Raw genomic sequence first — 25,117 nt, 5'->3', positions numbered from 1 at the left:
CTCTGGACAACAACTACAGTCAAATGCAAACCCCGTTCTATCAGAGCCAGAAGTGCTTTATGACAGGGAGAAGAGTGGAACTCTCTGCCTGGCTAGATGGTCTGGTACTTGCTAGAACCAGAAGCCCAGACCAGAATTAACCCAAGATGTTATGGCAATTACATATGAGTCTTGTCCTCAGATTAGGACTAATTGCCATTTACCCTAATGGTCTTATCTTCTGAGTTTAAATTTAAGAGGAGCATTTGCATCTTTTTAGCAAAGCTAATAACATTAAGTACAACCTGTACCTCATTAGCTTTCAAGAGATATATATCTCATACGTCCATTTCGCATTTGACCTACTGGTAGTATGATCATTCAACATTTCTCATAGCATAAGGGAAGTTTTTGAATTTTTTTTGAAAAGTTAAAATTTAGGCAGTATCCTGAAATTTTTAATTACTGGCATGGTATTGAGGAAGAATGCATAGGATTCCCTCCTATTGTCAAAACTTTCACCTGGTAGTGAAGGATCGAACACTTATAGTAGATGGGTTGTTGTTTTTACTTAAGTGTAGGTGACAATAATCTGGTTGTTTTTTGTTATGGTACTGTGCCCAGGGCAAGGGCAAATTGTAGTCCTTGTGAGCAATTGGAATCATCCTTGCTACTAGGCTCCCCCTTAAGTAGAGGCGACCCTCAGCTTTACTGCCACGCCACTACAGGTTAAGTTGAGCACCAACCAGAGGCAGTCTCTACTGCAAGCGCTCTTAGCTAACAAGGAATGACAAGCATTGTTTCAATGCTAGCAACTTATCTATTTCTAACTCATTACATGACTTAATGTTTTAGAATGGACTATGTATTTACTGGGTAAGTTGCATAATTAAATTTTTTTTTATAATAAAACAAGGTTTTAATTATACTTACCCAGTAATTACATGATCAGAGCCCTCCCTCCTACCTACTGATGGACATGAGCTTAAACAGAATGAGCTAATTGGCTTTGTCATTCCTAACCTTCTCGCTACGGGGTGAGACTGTGTCACCTACACACTTAACATTGTCGCTACCAAATTTGAATCTATACTGCTGCGAATTAACAGAAACTATACCCATGTAATTACTGGGTAAGTATAATTAAAACCTTGTTTTATTATAAAAACATCATTTTCACATGTAAATACATTTATGATAAACTGTTTGTCTTGCTGATCTTGAATTTTTGTTAAATTTATACTTATGATTTTAATGGCAGTAATCATGGAAGAGGTACGAGACAGGGATGTGGGCGACGTGTTAGGGTTGCTCGAGAGTCCCCAAGATGAAGTTGTCCAGGAAGTGAGATCAATTCTGAAGGACACTCTTGCCACCACACGAGAGGGATGGCTCATCTCAGGCTTGCTAGAGTATTTTTTTGTATCAAACAGGTGAGTTTTAGATTTTTGTATTTATTTAATCCAAGGGTACCAAAACTCTACAGGGCCATAATTGGATTAAGCCACCCCTAGCTTAGGCGAGCCTGACCATGCAATTTATTTAGTTTGACCCTGTTTGAACATACACCATCATTAATACCAAGAGATTCCTTAAATAACAAAAAATCATACATAATAGTCTCTCTCTCTCTCTCTCTCTCTCTCTCTCTCTCTCTCTCTCTCTCTCTCGCCTCTCTCGCTCTCCTCTCTCTCTCTCTCTCATTTATACCAAGCATAAGCCCCATCAGGGGTTAGTGTCATCAGTTCACCATAAGCATTACTTAAGGCTCTTTGCAGCTTCCCTTCGGCCCTAGCTCTAACCCCTTTCATTGCTTTTACTGTACCTCCATTATTCTCTTCCTTTCCATCTTCTCATAACAATTCTCTTGTTGTGCAACTGCAAGATTTTCTTCCTGTTACACCTTTAAAACCTCTTGCTCTCAATTTTCCTTTCAGCATTGGATCACCTATTAGGTCCCAGTGCTTGGCTTTTTGGCCTAAATCTTATATTCCTGTCCTTCTATATAAGCATATGGTCATTGTTTAGTTTTGTTACCTATTGTATGCACAGAGTACTAAAAAGATCACTAGTTCAAATATTTGGTTAACCCCCAGTTAAGCTAATCAACTGTGAAGATTGTACATACTAAAGAAAAGTCAGTAGAACCCATAACAACAGAGAAAACTCAAATGCAAGTTTCCTTAATGTTGCAGACCTGTAGCAAGCTATCATGTGAATCTTTAAACATCAAATGAACAGCAGTATATGATACACAAAGGATCAGTGTAGTATCATATAGCATGTTCAAATAAATATTGTGACCCAGAGCCTAATATTATTGAATCCATTAATGGTGTTCATAATGCACAGCACCTTGAAGTCTAGATAAAGTTTCATAACTACAACACTATATTTGAAATACTCGTGCAATCAGCATTTAGCATTAAGCTCTTTTCACACTAGGCTTGTTTACTGGGCACTAGTTATCTTTCAGGGTTCTTCCCAGAAATATTGGCTGTAATTCAAGTAGTGTGTGTCATTTTACTTTAGATTATGAGCACTTTCCATCTAAAACAAGTGATAAATAGGCATAAGGTGTAATTTACAGGTTCCCTCTAGGCATAAGGTGTAATTTACAGGTTCCATATCTGAAAGGTATACTGTAGTAAGTCTGAAGGGGTGGCTAAATTTCTCCTAGTTATTCCTATTAACCCTTAAACGCCGAATGGACGTATTAAACGTCGAGTCAAAATGTCCCCCGTATGCCGAATCGACTCAAAAAAGTTTTTTTTTTTAAATTCGCGGAAAAATACTTATAGGCCTACCAGCCGAAAACTTTTGAATCACACGCCTTGGGGGATGCTGGGAGTTCACGGATCAAGGCGTTGTTTTGTTTACAATCGTTACGCAGGCGCGCAAGCGCGAATTTCTTTCTTATCGCACTAAAAAGTATCAGTGACACATCTCAAAAATTATTTCGTCACTTTGACATAATTTTTGCACCGTTTTAAATTACCCGTTACATGAAGTATTATATATGAAAATGTGCGCAATTTCATTTAGATTACAACAAAAAAATACTCATGATTGTAGCTTTTATCAGTTTTGAAATATTTCTATATAAATAATGATAAGTGCCAAAATTTCAACCTTCGGTCAACTTTGACTCTACCGAAATGGTAGAAAAACGTAATTGTAAGCTAAATCGCTTATATTGTAGTAATATTCAACTATTTACCTTAATTTTGCAACAAATTGGAAGTCTCTAGCACAATATTTCGATTTATGGTGAATTTATGAAAAAACTTTTTCCTTACGTCCGTGCGATAACTCTTCCGAAAAAAATCATACATGCGATTGTGGTAATGTTTGCACCATTTTAAAATTCGCCGTTACATAAAGTTTTATATATGGAAATGTGCACAATTTCATGCACAATACAACTAAAAACAACCCATGGTTGTAGCTTTTATCAGTTTTGAAATATTTTCATATAAAAAATGTGACCAATTTTCAACCTTCGGTCAATTTTGACTACCGAAATGGTCGAAAAACGCAATTGTAAGCTAAAAATCTTATATTTTAGTAATATTCAATCATTTGGCTTCATTTTGTAACAAATTGGAAGTCTCTAGCACAATATTTCTATTTATGGTGAATTTATGAAAGAAATAACATTTTCCTTACGTCCGCACGGTAACTCTTCCGAAAAAATCATACGTGCGATTGTGGTAATGTTTGCACCATTTTAAATTAGCTGTTACATAAAGTTTTATATATGAAAATGTGCGCAATTTAATGTAGAATACAACGAAAAATAATTGAAGGTTGTAGCTTTTCTCATTTTCGAAATATTTGTATATAAATCACGATAAATAGAAAAAAAACCACGTTCGGTCAACTTTGACTCTACTGAAATGGTCGAAAAACACAATTGTAAGCTAAAACTCTTATATTTTAGTAATATTCAATCATTTACCTTCATTTTGCAACAAATTGGAAGTCTCTAGCACAATATTTCGATTTATGGTGAATTTATGAAAAAAAACTTTCCTTCCCTCCGCGCGCGGATTCTCCGCCATAAATCTCCGAATTGCGTACATTGCATTCTCGGAAAATTTGCTCCGTTTCATATTAGGCATTTCATAGAGTTTTATATATGAAAATGTGTGCAATTTCATGTAGAATAAAAGGAAAAATATTTGAAGGTTGTAGCTTTTCTAATTTCATACAATCAACTTACCTGTCAGATATATACATAGCTAAGACTCCGTCGTCCCTGACAGAAATTCAAATTTCGCGCCACTCGCTACAGGTAGGTCAGGTGATCTACCGGCCTGCCCTGGGCGGCAGGACTAGGAACCATTCCCGTGTTCTATCATATTTTCTCGTCGCCGGTGATATCAACATTGTTGTTACTACCTCCTGACTTAGATTCTTATTTCAACCTTTGATCATCGTTTCTCGGCTTTTTGGTGACGTATCTGGATCGTGGTTTTTGGCATTTGCTACTCTGGACTGATTTTGGACTTGCTTATTGGATTTTTCTCAGTATGTCTGACTCAAATGTGAGTGTGAGAATGTGTGTGAATGTAGGCTGCAGGGTGAGGATACCGAAGGCTTCGGTTGATCCTCACACTGTATGTCGTAAATGTAGGGGGTTTCAGTGTTCTTCTACTAATACCTGTCATGAATGTGAGGGATTAAATGCAGAAGAATGGAAGACTTTAACTTCTTATTTGAAGAAGTTAGAGAGGGATAGGGTTAGACGTTTGAAAGGTGTGAGTACAAGGCCTATTGAGCCTTTAATTGACCCTATATCTAATCCTGATGAGTTGGATTCTCCCTATATGTCGACTTCACAAGCTTTACTTTCAGAATCGGCCTCTGAAATCGCCAATCTGAAAGCTACTATTCATAAGATGAAGTCCAAAATGGCGGACTTACAAGGTAAGGGTAGTGAAAGTGAAATGTACAGTGAAGTAAGTTCTCCCAGTGTTGTGGAGGGGGCGTTTGATCGTCCCTGCGACGCTCCCAGGCCTAGACCTCTTCCAAGCTCCCATGCCCAGAGGAGAAAGAAAGTCGAAAGCCTTAAGGAGGTCGTGGGGAATCCCCAACGGTCAGACGTCCCTTCATCAGGCTCTGTTTCGATTCAGGCTGCTCAGGGCCGCTATAGAAAAAGCGTCCTGCGAGAGTGTTTCTCCTCCTCTCCCTCTCCCTCACCTAAACGAGGGTGGAAGGATTCGGACTTTTCTAGGCCTCTGAAACGGCATTTGAGAGAACCTGAATTGGATTCAAGCCCGGAGCGCTTCTCAGATGAAGCTCCTTCGTCTGTTAAAAAGGCGAAGGTGGCCTCAGCGTCACCTTACATGGACGTAGCAGAACGCTTGCCTTCTACTTCTCCCCCGATTGAAGATGACGTGGGAGAAGCTTCAAGGAAAATTCTCCTGGCGATACAAGAACAGCTAGCCTCTTTGGTGGGAGTGTTAGCGAGAGATCCTCCTCGTAAGAAGGACGCTTCGCTTCCAATCAAAAAGACTCGTCCTCTCTCTCCTGCAAAACGAGAGGCGTCTTGCAGATGTGAAGCTTCGTCTTCTAAACATACTGCAGAAGTTTCGGTTTCTAGATCGAGATCTAGGGAACCCTATGGCAGAAACGTGACGCCAGATAGACGTGAGGCGTCTTACAGGCGCGAGGCGTCATACAGAGCGTCGTATAAGCGCGAGGCGCCAGCCAAGGTTTTGGCGCCAGTCAGGACGCCAGTTGAGAGCGAGACGTCTTCCAGGCGCGAGGCGTCATCCAGACGTCAGCAGTCAGACAAACGCGAGGCGTCAGCCAGGATGCTTGGCGGACGAGAAGCGTCATCCAAGCGTGAGGCGTCATCCGTTTATGGAGTGAAGTCTAGGCTTTTGGCGCCTACCAAGAAGGAAGCTTCTCTTAAAGCTCAGACTTTGAAGAGGAAGGAATATCATTCCCTCAGTCCCTCTCCTATCAGGAGTTTGTCTCCCCCAGAGGAAAGACGTCCTGATTTATCTTCAGAAACTCCTCTAGACCCCGAGTTGGAGGAAAACTTGGAAGACGAGTATCAGGGAAGAGAAGGACTTTCTAACTATAAAGCTTTAACAGCCCTGCTTCTGGAAGAGTATGGAGACGATTTGACCCCTGCCGCTCCTCCTCCTCCGCGCGCTCTGTTCTCGAGCGCAAAGGCGAAGAAGTCTTCGTCTTTTCTTCGAATGAAGCCCGCCATTTCCATGAAGAGGGCTCTTCATTCTTTAAATTCTTGGATGGAGTCAAAGAAGGAGTTGGTCAGAACGGTCTTCTGCATGCCCCCAGTGAGACTCGCTGGTAAACGGGGCATTTGGTATCAGACGGGAGAGACTATGGGAATTTCTCTTCCGTCTTCGGCAGAAGCGGACTTTTCAACCTTAGTCGATGCATCTCGAAGGCAAGGTTTGAACTCTGCCCGTGTGACTTGGGGCATTTCAGAGCTGGATCATCTCCTCAAGGGACTCTTCCATGTATTAGAAGTTTTCAACTTCTTAGATTGGTCCCTTGGGGTGATGTCCAAGAAGGCCCATGATTCGGAAGGATTCGACCCAGAAGTTCTTCTATGTATTCTGTCTTGTATTGACAAAGCGGTGCAGGATGGTTCGTTTGAGATCTCCTCTTTATTTGGAGCAGGTCTTCTTAAGAAGAGGACAGTCTTTAGTGCCTTTTTGACGAAAGCTGTCTCCCACTCTCAAAGGGCAGCACTACTGTACTCTCCTTTATCGGACTTTTTGTTTCCTTCTCAGTTAGTGAGGGACATTTCTCGTTCATTAACTGAGAAGGCGACTCAAGACCTTCTTACCCAGTCAGCTAGGAAGAAGAAACCTGCTACTGCAGCGGAAAAGAAAGGACCGAGTACATCGGTTCAGCCCTTTCGAGGTGACCCGACCTCCAGAGCTCCCGCAAGAAGGAAGGCTCCTGAGAAGAGAGGTAGGTCTGCCTTTTGTCCCTTTAAAAAGGGAAAGTGATGCTTCTCTCCTCCAAGCACCAGTAGGTGCCAGGCTCCTGGGATTTGTGGAGTCCTGGGCACGTATCAACACAGACGCTTCATCAATGTCTGTAATAAGGAAAGGATATCTTATCCCTTTCTGGACAGTCCTCCCCTGACTTCAACACCGCGGGAACTGTCAGCCAAGTACAAGGAATCTGTGCTTGAGGGATACTCTTCGATTGATGGTGGATCAGATGTGGGACAAGAGAGCGATAGAACTAGTACTGGATCAAAACTCCCCGGGGTTTTACAATTGCCTTTTCCTTTTTTCTGGTTGCGAAGGCCTCGGGAGGCTGGAGACCAGTACTAGACGTCAGCTCTCTGAACAAATTTGTTCAGAAGAAGTTCTCGATGGAGACTTCTGCCTCAGTCCTTGCGGCCATGCGACAAGGAGATTGGATGGTGTCTCTGGATCTCCAGGACGCCTATTTTCACGTCCCGATCCACCCTTCATCGAAGAAGTACCTCCGTTTCATGACGGGGGGAAGGATCTTTCAGTTCAGAGCCTTGTGTTTCGGCCTTTCCACAGCTCCTCAGGTCTTCACAAGCCTGATGAAGAATGTGGCAAGGTTTCTTCACCTCAAAGGTGTAAATATATCTCTGTATCTGGACGACTGGCTCATCAGGGCCAGATCAGAGAGACAGTGCTTGGAGGACCTTACGTTGACATTAAACCTGATCAGATTGTTGGGATTACTCGTAAACCTCGAGAAGTCACAGCTGACCCCCAGACAGAACTTAGTCTTATCTGGGGATTCAGATGGATTCTCGGGGTTTTCGAGTATTTCCTTCGCAAGAGGAGAATCTCAAAAGGTTTGCAGAAAGTCTCTCTCTTCTTAGGGAAGGAACAGACGTCGGCGAGGGAATGGCTGAGCCTTCTAGGGACCCTTTCCTCGCTCGAACAGTTCTTCCCACTAGGAAGACTTCATTTACGTCCGCTTCAATTCTTCCTCAAGAGGTCTTGGAGTTGGAAGACCGGACATCTTTCAGACGCCTTTCCCATTCCAGTGGAGATGAGACTGCACTTGGAATGGTGGTTGCCCCCTCTGAAGGAGAACAAAGGAATCTCTCTAAAAATCCAGAACCCAGACCTAGTGTTGTACTCCGACGCGTCTGAGAAAGGTTGGGGAGCAACATTAGGCTCGAAGGAAGTGTCAGGCACCTGGGAAGCAGCACAGGTGTCTTGGCACATAAACTGCAAAGAGCTCTTCGCCGTACACCTGGCTCTGGAAGAGTCTAGAACCTCTTGTTTCGAACAAATAGTTCAAGTAAATGTGGACAACACCACAGCACTTGCCTACATTCGGAACAAGGAGGGACTCACTCCTTGTTCCTTTACGAACTTGCAAAAGATCTTCTACTTTGGACGTCTCAGAGGAACATCTCCCTACTTACAAGGTTCGTTTCAGGGAGAAGGGAATGTAGAGGGCGGACAGGCTCAGCAGGAGGAACCAGGTCCTTCACACAGAGTGGACCCTACACGAAGATGTGTGTCAAGATCTCTGGTCTCTTTGGGGGACTCCTCATGTGGATCTCTTCGCCACGTTCATCTCCAAAAGGCTGGCAGTCTTTTGCTCGGTCATGGAAGACCCCAGAGCTCTGATAGTAGACGCCTTCCTGCTAGACTAGTCTCACGTAGACGTCTACGCTTTTCCTCCGTTCAAAATCCTGGGACTAGTGCTGAAAAAGTTTGTGGCTTCAAAGGAGACGAGGATGACATTGATAGCCCCCTTTTGGGCGGCTCAAGACTGGTTCACGGAGGTGGTGGAGTGGATGGTAGATTTTCCCAGATCCCTCCCAAGAAGGATTGATCTTCTCAAACAGCCACACTTCCAGAGGTATCATCAAAACCTCCCCGCTCTCGCTCTGACTGCCTTTCGACTATCGAAAGACTCGTCAGAGCGAGAGGGTTTTCTCGTAAAGTTGCAAGCGCGATCGCGAGAGCCCGCAGAACCTCCACTAGACAAGTATATCAGTCCAAGTGGGAGGTTCTTAGAAGGTGGTGCAGAACTAAGAAGTTGTCCTCCTCCACTACCTCTGTAGCGGAAATTGCGGATTTCCTTCTATTCCTGAGAGAAGAATCTCATCTAGCTGTATCCACAATAAAGGGATACAGAAGTATGCTTTCGGCAGTCTTCAGGAATAGAGGATTAGATCTGGCAGATAACAAGGATCTCCACGATCTCATAAGGTCCTTTGAGACTTCAAAGTCTAAGGAACCGGTCCCTCCTAACTGGAACCTAGACGTGGTACTCAAGTTCCTGTCATCCGAAAGGTTCGAACCTCCTCAAATAAAAAAACTGGCGTCGTTTCGAGACATCACTAGGAAATGCCTATTCCTATTATCTTTAGCTACGGCAAAGAGAATTAGTGAATTACATGCTCTGCAAGATAAAGTAGGATTCAAGGGAGACTCCGCTATTTGCTCGTTTAAAACCCTGTTTTTAGCTAAAAACGAGAATCCCACGAATCCCTGGCCTAAGTCATTCGAAGTTAAAGGCTTATCGAGTCTCGTAGGCAGAGAAGCAGAGAGGTCTCTATGTCCTGTAAGAGCTCTAAAATTCTACCTTCAGAGAAAGCACCAGATGGGAGGCTCTAGGCAAGGTCTTTGGTGCGCGGTAAAAGACCCCACAAGACTGATGTCCAAGAATGCTCTTGCATTCTTTGTGAGAAACATCATTACAGACGCGCATAAGATCTGTCCTGACGAAGAGTTCCGACTGTTAAGAGTGAAAGCTCATGAAGTGAGAGCAGTAGCGACGTCTCTCTCGTTTCAACCTTGACGAGGTGGGGGGCTTAGGGATCCACTGCAGAGGGAGTATGCCCCTGTATGCCTACTCTCTCTGCTGTGGATCCAACTGAACATTGGGACCTTTCACTCCTTTACTCCTCCTCCTCTAAATTTTCCCTCTTCCCTCCTTCTTTCGCCCCCTCATTTTGGGACCACCTTGACGTGGTGAGGGGGCTCTCGAACCTCAGGAATCTCTTCCCAGGTTCGAACCCAAGAGTCCCATATGACATTATATATTTTCGAGTAAACTTATGTGGACTTTTCCATTTTTTGCCAAAATTTTTAAAAGCAAATAAATGAGAAAACATATCATGGCTTAACGTGGAGTTAAATCCGAAGCTAAATAGTGAGAACTGTGGTAGATCCATCATCTACCGACAATGTTCGGACCTGTTTTTTCAGGCGGAAAACTATTCTGTGGAGCTGGACCACGGATTCCAGGGGGGGCCTGGTTCTAGGAATAGAACTCTCGGCATTCTCATCCAGTTTGCCCATAATGTGATTAGGATGGGGGATAATTGTATTAACATAATACTCTTAGTCCTAGCAAGCGGTTCTGCTTACACTTGGGCCATACTAATCATGTTATGCCATCCCCTTTTGGGGTAGGGTAGGGATGCGGACATTTGGGAGTCCTTTCTCACTTGTGCCTTTGGCAGAAGATTTAACTTCGCGAAGGGCCAATGATATCTTTTCAAGAATTTTTTTTTTTTTTTTTTTTTTTTTTTTTTTTTTTTTTTTTTTGTTTTTTTTTTTGAAAAACTAAAAATTTATGAACTGTGAAATAAATGATTTGAGTACCCCTGGGCCCCATGATGGAAAAACTACGGCACAGTTGATGACCATTGGCACGTCACTCCCGAATTTCCTAGGTACTGCCACAAGTAGTGAAGTACTATAAAAGATACTAAAGGAACACCCTGTTCCAAATAAAGCAGCAGAGCCAGAAAACCAAATAGAGTGCATAAATAAAAAAGAAACAAACAAAAATAAATTGGTAAACTCCAATATCGTAACAATGGAACCATATATGATGAACAATAATTCTGAATTAGAGACAAATAATCCTCCCAGCAATACAGAAAAATATAAAAATCATAATAGACAAGCAACATACATAAAACAAGGACCAAAAAGAAACAAAAATTACCGACTTAATCCCACATTGGTACATTTTGATGACCTCTTTGGACATATAATTGGTCAAGATTTCTAGTCCTCAAAGCTGACAACAAATCTCAGCAGCGATGCTAGAAAACAAATTACTTAACATATATCCAACACAAGACATGGAATGCAGACACATCAAGGACAATGAATGGCTTATCCAAGTAACCAATAAAAAGCAGTCACTGCCTTTTACGTATAACAGAAATAAATAATATAAAGGTAATAATTACAAGCCACGAAAAAACATGAATTATGTACAGGGTACAGTCATCCTACCCAATAGCGAGCAGGAGCTTCCTTCAAAACAACTATTGCTAGACTCCCTAAAATTGAGATATAACAATATCCACGATTTAGAAATATACTCTATTTCAAGTAGGAAAGATAAAAGTAAAAATATCAACATTGCCAAAATAAAATTTACAGGCCAAGACTTACCATTTAAATAAAAATTCTTGGACAAAATAGAGAAGTTCGTCCTTTTGTTCCTAAAACCATTACAATGTACACAGTGCTCAAGGTATGGACACACATACAAAAGATGCCGTAATAAAGCTATATGTGCAGTCTGTGCATCAGATGACCATACCACTAATTGGAACTGTAATCAATCAAAATGTATTAATTGTGGACTAGCCCATCACGCAAAATCTAAGGAGTGTTTCATTTTACCAATATAACACAGAACTTCAGTTGTTAATAAATAGGACAGGAATGTCAGTCATGGAAGCCAGGACTTGAGCTAAAAGTAAGAGGCGTTAACAATCCATCCAAAACCCCCACCTTTTCAAATGTGACTAAAAATCAAGACATCAAACAGCACAATGACAAACAAGATAGTATAAACAGGGAAACTGGATTTCATACCAATAATACTGAAACACAAAATAAAAGTGATATTACAACTACCAATACCACCACTAACATAGATGATTCAGTTATCCATGGAAAAGAACTTCCAATAGAAGAAGAATTAAATAATGATGATAATCGAACTGGCAAAAAGAAAAGAATTCTAGAAAGAACCCCACCTAAGGGAAAAAGGTAAATATTGAAAATTACAATCAATCCAGAGAGACTCCAACTACACCAGGAGAACATTTTAAAAAGGATATTAAACTAACCTCATCACAAGTGGAAATACACAATTACCCTCAATCTCAATCAAACAGCCAACATCTGGACAGTAAAGATCACTCTTTACAAGTTCCATCAAATAATACTAATGAAAATCATACCATTAAACCAAACCAAAATATAACTATCACCCCCCACCCACCATCCACAAGACCGAAATATCCCATTAACAACAACAAAACAAATAACCCCTCAAACCAACAGTCCTTATCACTAGAAAAGGAACAATAGAATTACAAAACCAGAAATTTCTAAAGCTAGACCAAAAACTTCTGAACCAATAATTAACATTACCAAACATGCTTCATCTTGTGGTTGTAATGAATGCTTTGTAAGTACATATAACCAACTAACTACCAAGACAGAGGACACAGTACGAAATTGTATTGACAATTTTACCAAATTAAGGAGGGGTGCCCTTTAACAACACACCAACATGAGAACGAATTATGTTCTGAATCCTTAAAATACAAAAAAGGAAATTATAAAATCAAAATAGACTTATTAATATTCAACTATGAAAAACAAACAACTGCAGAATCTAATAACCAACATACAAATACAACGATTAAAAAACCACAAATAAATTCAAAATGCATATAAACTACGAGATAAAGTAAAATCAGCAATCAATTTACAGAATTTAACACCAATTCCTCCCAATAATGGAATATAAAATCATTCAATGGAATATAAATGGTCTCTTACCCGACTACGTCTGGGTGAATTACAAAGAATCATACGAGACCACAACCCAATGTGCATATGTCTACAACATATAGGAAGTAACCCTACAAATATCCAACACTATAAAATTGCCTGTTATTCACCAACTGACGGTGGAAAATTAGGCACAGCCATATACGTTCATAATAGCATTACATATGAACCTGTTGACATACCATCTATGCCATATCTAAATAACATCAATTAAACTGTATATGCCTGATAAAAGTAAAATTACTATTTGTAATTTATATAACAACCAAATTTCAATGCAAATTTCAGTGATTTTTCTGAACTTATTAGCAAAAGTATACAGGAACCACCACACTTATAGTAGGAGATTTTAATGCACATAATCCATTATGGGATATTAATAACCCCACTGACACATCCGGAATCAACATAGAGAATACTATAATGAAACACAACCTGTATGTCCTCAATGAAGTGAAGTTCCAACATATTTTTCAAATACACACCTAACCTTTTCTTCAATTGACATTTCATTCAGTTCAAATGAATGTAGCGGAGAAATTTGAATGGAACGTCCTAGACGATTCATACACAAGTGACCATTTCCCAATCATTCTGAACTACTTAAGTAATGTCAAAATATTGCCACCTACAAGATATAATATCCAAAAAAGCTAACTGGGATAAATATTTCCTATACACACGAAACATACCACCATTCCCACATAATGAAGTCACAAATACTACATGTGAATCCTTCTCAAACTTCATAATAAATGCTGCAGATAAAAGTATTCCAAAAACCAAAACACATTCCACAAAATCCCCTGTCCCATGGTGGAATCCAACATTAACAACATTAAGTAAAATAAAACATAATATTGAGTCGCAATCTAAACAGACTCAAAACTCGCCTTAAATCACTCAACAAAATGCCCTATAGTATAAACATATTAAACAAAATAGTTATAACAAACATAACAATTAACCACATTAAACCACTATATAACAAATATACAGCCAAATTTAGAAAAACGGTAATAGCTGAAAAAATCGCATCATGGAAGGAATATGTCTCAAACATATCTTCAAAACACATCCACAAAGGGATGTCTGGCAAAAGATAAAGGAAAATCAATGGAAAACATATAAGACCTCCAGAAGTGCAATACATTTAAATGGAAAAATAAACCATGATACTTATGAAATATCAAACATAATTGGGAAACATTTTGAAAACATCAGTGCTTACTCCAGCCTAGATACACATTTTCAAAGTATCAGAAAACAAAAAGAAAATATAATACTCAATTTTGAAACTCTTGAAGACCTGGAATATAACTATATTTTTAACATGGATGAACTAGATAATGCCATCAACTCTTGTCATCCCTCTGCACCAGGATATGATAAAATATCATTTGAAATGATAGAAAAATTAGCTCCTATAGCTAAATCATATTTATTAAAATTTTACAATAGTATCTGGCTAAAACGTGTCTTTCCCTGATAAATGGAAACATGCCATAATTATTCCAATAAACAAACCAGGAAAGGATGCAAGTAATCCATCCAATTATAGACCGATATCTCTAACAAGTTGCCTATGCAAAATCTTAGAAAAAATGGTTAATGCACGATTAACGTATGTAATAACCAAAGAATCCATTTTAACACCAACACAATCTGGTTCAATAGCTGGCAGATCAACCCTAGATCCCTTAACACATTTAGAAGATCATATCAAAAAAGGCTTTGAACAAAAGAAATTAACAGTAGCTTTATTTTTTGATATAGAAAAAGCATACGATACAACATGGAAACATAACATCATGCAAAAACTCCACTCCAAGGGACTAAGAGGCCACTTACCAATATTTATTAAGAACTTCTTAACAAACAGAACTTTTCAAGTAAGAGTAGAAAATTCCTACTCAGTAACCTATAAACTGGAAGAAGGAATCCTCAAGGTAGTGTCTTGAGCTGTACATTGTTTGCTTTAGCAATCAATGACATTACTATAAATTTACCAAGTGGTGTAAAAAACAGTTTATATGTTGATGACTTTGTCATTTACTATACGAGTAGTAATCTGAGACACGCTCAGAGAGTTCTCAGTACTGCCATTTCAAATATATGTAGTTGGGCAAATTCAGTTGGATTTAAATTTTCAACTGATAAAACAAAAGCAATCGTCTTCTACAAAGACAAAAGGTGGATGAAGAACCAAACAATCAAACTGCATCTTTATAGCACTGAAATACAATTTTGTACAAAAATCAAGTATCTAGGAGTAATATTTGATCAACCATTTAAATTGGAAAGAGCACATCAAATACATTAAAGCCAAGGGCATCAAAGCCCTTGCCATATTAAAAAAGTTATCGCACACTAATTGGGGAGCAAAGCGAGACATTTTATTAATGATATATAAGGCAACAGTCTTATCCATAATAGATTACTGCTGTCCAATATATTCATCCGCCTCAGAATCTGCATTAAAATCTCTCGATGCAGTGCACCATGAAGGCGTGCGATTGTGCACAGGAGCTTTCCGATCGTCCCCAACAAACTCACTTTTGGTGGAGGCAGGTATTTTGCCCTTAAAACATCACCGTAATTTAATAACAATACAAGAGTCTTTCAATGCAAGCGGGATCGTCCTCCTGCAACTTACTGCTTCCAAAACTGTAATCAAGTAACAGCAGTTAATAGTACTAGCTCTTTCCCAAAAAGAGCTAGATACATAATGAACACATAATATGAATCCAATTTTTCACCCACCAATGGAATTGCCACCACCATGGATTTTAAATAGAGTAAAGATATGTACCTCCCTGTCTTACCTACTCAAAAAACAAATGACAAGTACGGAAATGTACCGCCAACATGCTTTGGAGCACATTAGAAGAAAAGGCGACAAATTTATGATATATACAGACGGCTCCAAAAATAATGTTGGAGTAGGAGCATCTGCATATTCGAAAAATATGTTAAGTAAAAAAAGCCTACCTTCAATATCATCAGTATTTACTGCTGAAGTCACAGCCATACAGATGGCTCTAGATATGATATCTGAGGCAAAAGCAAGTGTCTCTGTAATTTTCAGTGACTCACGTAGCGCTATAGATGCAATAGGACAGTTAAAATATCGGAAACCAAATAGTACAGGAAATTCAAATAAAAATTCATCAACTCCTCCAATCAGGAATATCAATGGAAATATGTTGGATCCCAGCACACGTGGGAATAAAAGGAAATGAATATGCAGACTCTGCTGCCAAATTAGCCTGCACTATCCCTCCAACAATTTCATATGCCCCAGTGTCAGACTGGGTAAAATCAGTTAAAACATTGGATTGGAAAGAAGAATGGGCCTCGGTGCCAACAACAAACAAACTTAAAAATATAAAAACTGAAGTCTATGCATGGAGGACATCCTCACAGGAGGAAAGAACAAAAGAGGTGATCCTAGCAAGGCTACGTATAGGACACACAAGATTCTCACATGGTCACTTGATGTCAACACCACATGCTGACCCAGTGAAATGTAACAGATGTCAAACACCCATGACAGTGCAGCATTTGCTTGTTGAGTGCCCGGATTGGACCCAGCAAAGATCTATTTATCTGCGGAGTTCAGAAATGAAAAATATTCTTGCGGAAAGCAGGGATTTTTCAATTAATAAAATCATAAATTTTTTAAATAAGACGGGTTGTTTCTCAAAATAAAGTCTAAATTTTTTTTTTTTTTTTTTTTTTTTTTTTTTTTTTTTTTCTCAGGATTGATCCGAAATCCCTGAGAACCAGCGCCCGAGAAGAGTCTACTTGAGACTCAGAGGTCTGGAAAAACTAACACCTATTAATAAATAATAATAATCCTCCTTCTTTCGTTGACGACCTTGGCGTGGTTTTGGAGTATTGAATGAAACGCTCTTTTAACTTGATGGAGGGTGGAGTTGGACGGCATGCCACTCCACCCGTAAAACTAGAGTACCTGACGTGGTCGAGCGAGGGGAAATTTTTATGTCAAGCCATGCCCACAGTGCTGGTCCGATCTCTTGGGACTGACGACCCTTAAGGCACTGTGGGTATGGCGTATATCCAGGTGAGTGTCCCAGGGCAGTTACCATAGCGTAACAGTATTGCTCCTCCCTCAGTTGGGCCTCCTTGGTGAGAGGGATCTCATCCTGGACGAAATATTTAAACTTTATATATATGGAAACCAAAACAAAAACCCCTACGACTTCTGGCATGGCAATGGACTGTTCTAAGGAAAACCCAGGTGATGAAGAACAGGCTGGTATTAAAACTTTAATACCATACAAGCCACAAAGAAAAAGCAAATTTAGAATTGACCCAACCTTGACTCACTTCGACTCCCTCTTTGGGAGTGGAAGTTGGTCAAGGTTCTTGACCTTGGAAACTGACAGAAAAATATCAGCATTAAGATTGGAAAATTATTTGTTAAGTAGGCACCCAACCTCAGAATGTCATTTAGACAAATAAAGAACAGGAGTGGTTAATAGAAACCACTACAAAAAATCAATCTGAAAATTATTTAACCATAAAGAACATAGGACAATATAAAGTAACGATAAGAAAGCACGACAATATGAACAGTGTACAGGGTACTGTAGTACTTCCTAAAAGTGAAGAGCCAATAGAGAAAAACATTTTGCTGGATTCCCTTAAAAAAAGGTACAACAATATACAAGATTGTGAAGTTTACAGTATAACCAGTAAACAAAGTAATGAAAAGACATTGAAAATAGCAAAAATAAAATTTGAAGGCCAAGAATTGCCTTTCAAAATTAAAATCATGGGCCAAAATAGAGAACTGAGACCTTATGTTCCAAAACCACTACAGTGCCAAAACTGCAGTAAATATGGGCATACATGGAAAAATTGCAGAAATATATCGATTTGTGCATATTGTGGATCTGACAAACATACCACGCAGTGGAAGTGTGTGAACCAAAATGTGTAAACTGTGGCCAAAATCACCATGCTAGGTCTAAGGAGTGTATGTACTATATATACAATACAGAACTGAAATTACTTCAGGAGAGATCAGGAATGCCAATAAGAGAAGCCAAACTAGAGTTGAGAGTTAGAGGAATGCATGATCCCGCTAGGAAGCAAATGTTCTCTGCTGCAATGAGCTCAAAGAATGAAACAAAAATGGAAGCAAATAACAAACCCCTAATAGATAAATCAGAAGAAAAAATAACTTTACAAGAAACTAATATAGCAAGAAATCAAGATACGTACTTGTGCAACTGTATGTTCAAATTCATTTGAGATATTGGAGGAATTAGAAACACAAGAGAATAATACATATATAGCTGAAATATTACAAGATAATTATAATGAGCTGGAAGCTAAAGATAAAAAGAGGCCTTTAGAGAGAACTCCACCCAAAACCAAGGAGGACAAGCAAAACACAAGAGCTAATTCAAAAGACAAAAAAGACTACTTGAAACAACGTCACCCAAATCCCCCAAAAAACAAATTAAACAATCAGTAAGACCCAAAATCTATATGGATAAAAATGAATACCGAGAAGACAAAGTCAACGAAAATTGCTTGCAAACAAAAAATGAAAAAAGAGAAACCCAAATAAAAGAGAAAGTTAAAACATCAGATAAAATTGAAGAAAGCATTGAAATAGAACCCAAGAGCAAAAGCCATTTAAATGCACCTCTAATAAAAAGAACATCTGAGACTCTTCAGCCAATAAAGAAAACAATAGCAGAAATACATCACCCACCAAAAGAAGAACAAAGTACAGCAAAATTATACAACTTCAATAAAATTCAAAGTTCAGGAAAACAAATAAAGATACTAAAACAAAACCCTAAACCTTCTTAAAATGTCTATTTTACAGTGGAATATCAGAGGATACGTATCAAATAATGAAAACTTAAAATCACTAATTAGAGAATGTAATGCAAATATTATTTGCTTACAGGAACTAAAATAGGTAACAATGTTCTCAATGCTGGCATAAATTATAATGTGTGGAAATCAACACAAATATTTTAAATGACAACAGCCAAGGAGGAACTGCAATCATAACGCATTCTTCAATCAAATGCCAACCTGTTAGGATTAACTCAGTAATACAGGCATGTGCAGTTCAAGTATTCCTAGAAAAAAAAATAACAATATGCTCAATATATATGGAACCGTCGTTAGAAAGTCGCTTAATAGATCATCTTGGAAATAATAGACCATTACAAGTGGAAGACTTAGAAAATCTAATAGAACAATTACCAAAACCTTACTTATTAGTAGGTGACTTCAACGCCAAACATCCCATGTGGGGAAGTACATCATATGACAGAGAGGAAACACTGTCCTAGATTTTATAGATAACAAAAATTTGATTATTTTAAATGATGGTTCTCCAACAAGATTTGATGTTTATCATAATAGCACCTCTGCAATAGACATCACTTATGTTCCCAGAAATTGCCACAGATTTCAGTTGGAAAGTAAATAATAATAATTTATTTGGGAGTGACCACTGGCCATACAAATTGAGCTAAAAAATAATTCTAATATAACATATATACCGAAGAGGAAAATGGAAGAAGCAAATTGGAATTTATATAAAGAGAAAACGGTGATTAACAAAAAACTATCTGACTTTACAAACCACATAGATGCTTATGAACATCTAGTAAAACAATAGATGATAAAGCAAATGAAACTATTCCAGTTACCTCAGGCAATCCGACTAGACCACTGGTACCCTGGTGGAATGAAGAATGTAAAGCAGCAAGGAAGATTACGAGAACATGCTTTAGAAGATATCTGAGACATAAATGTGATGCCAATAGAATTGCATATTTGAGAGCTAAAGCAAAGCAGAAAAGAATATTCAAGATAGCCAAAAGAAAATCATGGAAAAATATATTAATAATATAAATTCTAAAACTCAAGACAAAGAAATCTGGAAGAAAATAAATAAACTGCAGGGTAGATATCGGCCAGAACCATTACCTACATTAAAAGTAGAAAACAAATATATTTCAAATCCCAAAGTAGTCGCAAATGAATTGGGGAAAATGTTTCGCCAAAACATCTAGTATCTCGAATTATACAAAGAAATTCCAATTAAAAATCAAAAATTATGTCCCAATACCAATAAAATCTAATAATCAGGAAATCTATAATCTTCCTTTCACCATGGAAGAACTGGAAAATGTCCTGAAACTTGCAAGTCCAACAGCTCCAGGGGAAGACAACATTAGATATGAAATGATAAAAAACCTACCAGAAGAAAGCAAAACCTTTTTATTAGAAATTTTAAATGAATTATGGCACTCTCACAGCATACCTAAAACCTGGAAAGAATCTTTAATCATACCAGGCTTAAAACCAGGAAAAGACCCAGAGTCACCAAGCAGCTATAGGCCAATAGCCCTTACTAGTTGTCTAAGTAAGATATTTGAAAAATGGTGAATAACAGACTAATATGGGTATTAGAAAATAAACAGCTATTGTCAAACAGACAGTTTGGATTCAGGAAAAATAAATACCATAGATCCCCTCTTAATGATTACAAGAGAGATACAAAATGCAATGGTTGGTAAAAAACAAACAATAGGAGTATTTTTTGATTTAGAGAAGGCATATGATACCACCTGGAGGGGAGGGATTTTAAAAAATTGATAGAATGGGGAATAGGAGGCAATTTATATGAATATATTAAGGAATTCCTATCTGAAAGATATATAAAAGTGAAAGTGGGGGCAGAAATCTCTGATTCATTTATCCAGGAGGAAGGAATCCCCCAAGGTAGTGTACTAAGCGTGGCGTTGTTTGCAATAGCAATAAATGAGATAATTGAAATGATCCCGCCAGGAGTCCAAGGATCCCTTTTTGTAGATGACTTCGTCATATAGTAGTATGGGTGAAAAAGCGCTGGACATAAGCAACAGATTGCAAGCAGCCATAAATAGGGTAAAAAAAATGGCCGATAACAAGGGTTTTAAATTTTCTCCGCAAAAAACAAAAGCTGTCAGATTTACAAGATCAAGAAAACAGGAATTAATTCCTACTTTATTTATAAATAATGATATAATTGAATAATGATGATCAGATAAAATTCCTCGGTGTAATACTTGATAAAAAACTTACATATAAAAGAACATATAGAACAACTGGCGATAAAAGTAAGAAAAATCCTTAAATATAATAAAAAGTAATTGCGCATAATGAGTTTGGGTGCTGATAGAACCTCTCTGATAAAAGTATATAAGGCTCTTTGTCTAAGTAAACTTGATTATGCATGTCAAGTATATGGTAGTGCTTCTAAAACCTTATTAACAAAACTGGATGTCATACATAACATGGGTATTAGACTATGCACTGGAGCCTACAGAACTTCCCCCGTGGAAAGTCTGTATGTAGAAGCAGGAATAGATCCCCTGAAAGTACGAAGAGAAGAAATGGGATTAAAATACATAGCTAAAATAAATAACCTTAATGATAATCCAAACACCAAATATATGAAGAACATAACAAATAATTATGACGACAAACCAAGAGCCTCTAAACCATTGGAGAATAGATTAAAACCTGATATAGAACATCTAAAATTAGGAACAAGTAGCATATCAAAAATAACAACTTCTAAAATACCTCCGTGGAGACATGCTAAAATAGAAATCTGTGAGAAATCATTTGATAAGAAGGTAACAGATGCACAATTGAAGAGTGAATTTCTGTCACACCAGGAAAAACATAAACGGGATATAAGTATTTATACAGATAGTTCCAAGTCGAAGGAGGGTGTAGGCTATGCTGTAGTAACAAAAAATATCAAAATAAGGGAAAAAATTCCAAAAATATGCTCGATATTAACTGCAGAGAATAATGCTATATTAGAGGCTATAAAATATACCTTTATGGTGGGAAAGGCAAACGATACCTTTGTAATATACACGGATTCTTACAGTGCTTTAGAAGCGCTAAGACAATACACAGTTTCTCATCCCGTAATTGAAGAAATAAGAGAGTGGATAGATATAATAGTAAAACGGAAATCTATAAATATAAAACTCTGTTGGGTCCCTTCCCATGTGGGCATAAAGGGTAATGAAGAGGTGGATAAAGAAGCCAAAAAGGCAGTAAAAAAGGAGTCTATCAAAAAAATACAAATACCTTACAATGACATTAAAACAACAATAAATGAATACTGTCAATCAAAATGGGAAAAAGAATGGCTAGAATTGAATCATAAATTAAAGCATATTAAATCATCTGTAAAACCTTGGAATAGACAACAATGTCAAAGAAGGGAAGATATCATATTAACAAGATTAAGAATAGGACATACATACTTGACACACAAATACTTGATGTTGCAAGGCGAGGAAAGACAGGCCCCTTACTGTGACCATTGTCGTACTCTGGTCACAGTCCGTCATCTGCTAACTGAATGCAAAAAATTCGAAAGAAAACGAAGATCCAATAACATATATAATATCCCACTTGAAGAACTATTGGGAGAAAATGCCCCACTTCAAAATATAGTAAATTATCTCAAAGAAATAAACCTGCTTTATATGATATAACACGTCGTATAATTTCATAGTTATACAGTAAGCGCTGAATGGCCTTTGCTGCCCCAGTGCTTGGTGTTACACCTAAACTTTATAAAACCAACCAATCTCTCGTTTCAAAAGAATATGTCACTTAAAAACATCATAGATACGACATTTTGGAGATGCAACTCAGTATTTGCATCTCATTACTTGAGAGACGTTCGTGTGACCTATGAGAAATTTTTCTCTCTGGGTCCTTTCGTATCGGCGGATACGATCCTGGGTATGGGAGCCAACACCAATCCTTAAGTATATATACTTACCTTCTTTTTAGATATGTTCTAGAGTCTCTTCTAACAAAAAGGACTTGGTGCTGCACGGGCGGCCGTCTCTGTTGTTCAGTAAGAAACTCTTGTGATATCTAATTAGATGAGTATACAAATTTTTTTTGAAAATTACGTATGTGTGCGTATTGTGCTTTTTGAGTTATGGTTGTTGTGAAGAGTTCGGGGGATAACTCGGAACAATCTTTATTTCTAACATGTGGTTAGGATCAGGTGGTCGGGATTGGTTGTATGCTCCTTCATAAGGTGTATTGTCATATAAGTGGATCAGCACCCATTGACAAAGTCCTTTCAGGCTCTGCCAAGTAAGCGGATAAGACCCCATCGGCAGACCCACAAGAACTCTTGGCCATAGATCATATATCTCGCTAAAGTTTCTTGAGGTGATGCAGACTACTGGGCAAACACCCACGAAGTGTACCACCTATCAGGTAGGAACCAAGGTTTTATTTATACCTACAACTTATGTTGTTTACCTGTCTATTCTATAAGTAGCTGTCTCTTACCCTCCACCAAAGGGTGCCAATCAGCTATGTATATATCTGACAGGTAAGTTGATTGTATGAAAATGATATTGTTATGATACAATAAAGTTTCATACATACTTACCTGGCAGATATATACATAGCTAAGACTCCGTCGTCCCCGACAGAAATTCAAATTTCGCGCCACTCGCTACAGGTAGGTCAGGTGATCTACTGGCCTGCCCTGGGCGGCAGGACTAGGAACCATTCCCGTTTTCTATCATATTTTCTCTCTTCCACCTGTCTCCTGCGGGGAGGCTGGGTGGGCCATTAATCGTATATATCTGCCAGGTAAGTATGTATGAAACTTTATTGTATCATAACAATATCATTTTCCGAAATAATTGCATATAAAAAAAAAAATTATAAAAAAATTTCGACATTTGGTCAACTTTAACTCGTCCGAAATGGTCGAAAACTGCAATTGTAAGCTAAAACTCTTACAGTATCATAATATTCCATCATTTAACTTCATCTTGAAACAAATTTGAAGTCTCTATAACAATATTTAGATTTATGATGAATTTAAAGAAAAATTATATTTTTTTACGTCCGCTCGTTACGAATTCATGCATCATTTTGTGATAATATTTTCTCTGTGTTGCTTTTATTGTTTTACAATGTGTTATATACCAAAAAGATCGCAATTTAGTTTACATTACAACGAAAAAAAAAAGTAACTTGTTACCTTTAACCGTTTTGCGCACAGCGCGATTTGAATACAATTATATATGAAATTTCATTTTTGCGCTATCATATCGCATTATTTATATATGATAATGATAATTTTTATCATTTCTGATGGTTGCATACTAAACTTCAGGCAATGACAAAAAGAGGAGCCAAAAATGAACTCTTAATCTTCAAAACTAAGCACGCTGTGATTTTTTGAAAAAAATTATTTTTTCCGCTTCCACGCTCACTCCAAACCGGCCCCGGCATTCGGGAGAGGTTTTGATTTTTACCGCTTCGGCGTTTAAGGGTTAAAATGAAAAACTGAATTTCCCTTACAGTGGACTCAATTTTGTAGGGCAAGAATGACTTATTGCCCAAAATTGAGAAGGGAAGGTATATTTGTTTAATGGTGTCTTGTTTCGTGTCACTGGCAGTCACTGAAATTTAGTATTAGCCAAAAGAATGTCAGTATCTGCTTAAGGCTAGATATTGTAGTGTTATCCTTTGGAGAAGTTCATTGTATTACTAATAGTTTTTTAAGTGTGGGTTGTGTTTTTCATGACAACTCGTGGTAAAGTAATGCTTTCCTTAACTGTTCTTATAGCCTCAGTTAACAGTTTGTGGTCTTTTAAAAAAAAAAAACACACACACATACATATGCATTTAATTTAATATTGAAATACTCTTGTAAAGAATCTTCTTTGGTTTTTAAATTTTTAAGAGTGAAAGTATGTTGTATTTAACTTCATCTGGTGATATTAATCACATGAAATTGTTTGCAGTGGCCGCCTCCTTGATATTGTTTTGGGTGTGACAGAGCCACATGACCGCCATCTCCTTGAACGTATAGCAGAAGGGTTGAAAGGGGCAGACCGCTTCCGTTATACTTGCCTCTTGTTATATGCTGTACGCAGGCAGCCACCACCCATGTGGTTGAGGAAGTTGTTGCAACATGGGGCAATGCGAGAGCTGCTCCACACCCTTGCAACAGATGAAGATGTTCCTGTCCTGGTAAGTGGTGTTATGGCCCTTGTAATGCTGCTGCCTGTTTTGCCCTTGGAAATGGGAAGGCTACATCTGTCGAATGTGTTAGAAATATTTTGCCGTTTAGTTCGTTGGACTCCGAAGTTGGATAAAGACGAAAGTTTTCAACCTTATTTGCAAGTGGCTGTTTATTCATTATTCCACCGTTTATATGCTCTATATCCATGCCACTT

General features: G+C 38.2%; 1 protein-coding gene across 1 annotated transcript in view; it reads left to right on the top strand.

Moving 5' to 3' along the window:
• Positions 1-1,245: 1,245 nt before the first annotated feature.
• Positions 1,246-25,117, top strand: part of LOC135197656 (hamartin-like) — a 24,571-nt gene continuing 699 nt past the window's right edge. The window contains exons 1-2 of the mRNA XM_064224671.1: positions 1,246-1,412; positions 24,683-24,911. Coding sequence (XP_064080741.1) covers positions 1,246-1,412; positions 24,683-24,911 — 396 coding nt within the window. The remainder of the gene's footprint in view (positions 1,413-24,682; positions 24,912-25,117) is intronic.

The sequence above is a fragment of the Macrobrachium nipponense genome, chromosome 21 (assembly GCF_015104395.2).
Source record: "Macrobrachium nipponense isolate FS-2020 chromosome 21, ASM1510439v2, whole genome shotgun sequence".
In the NCBI taxonomy this organism is placed as follows: domain Eukaryota; kingdom Metazoa; phylum Arthropoda; class Malacostraca; order Decapoda; family Palaemonidae; genus Macrobrachium; species Macrobrachium nipponense.
This window is presented reverse-complemented; position numbering and strand designations above follow the sequence as displayed.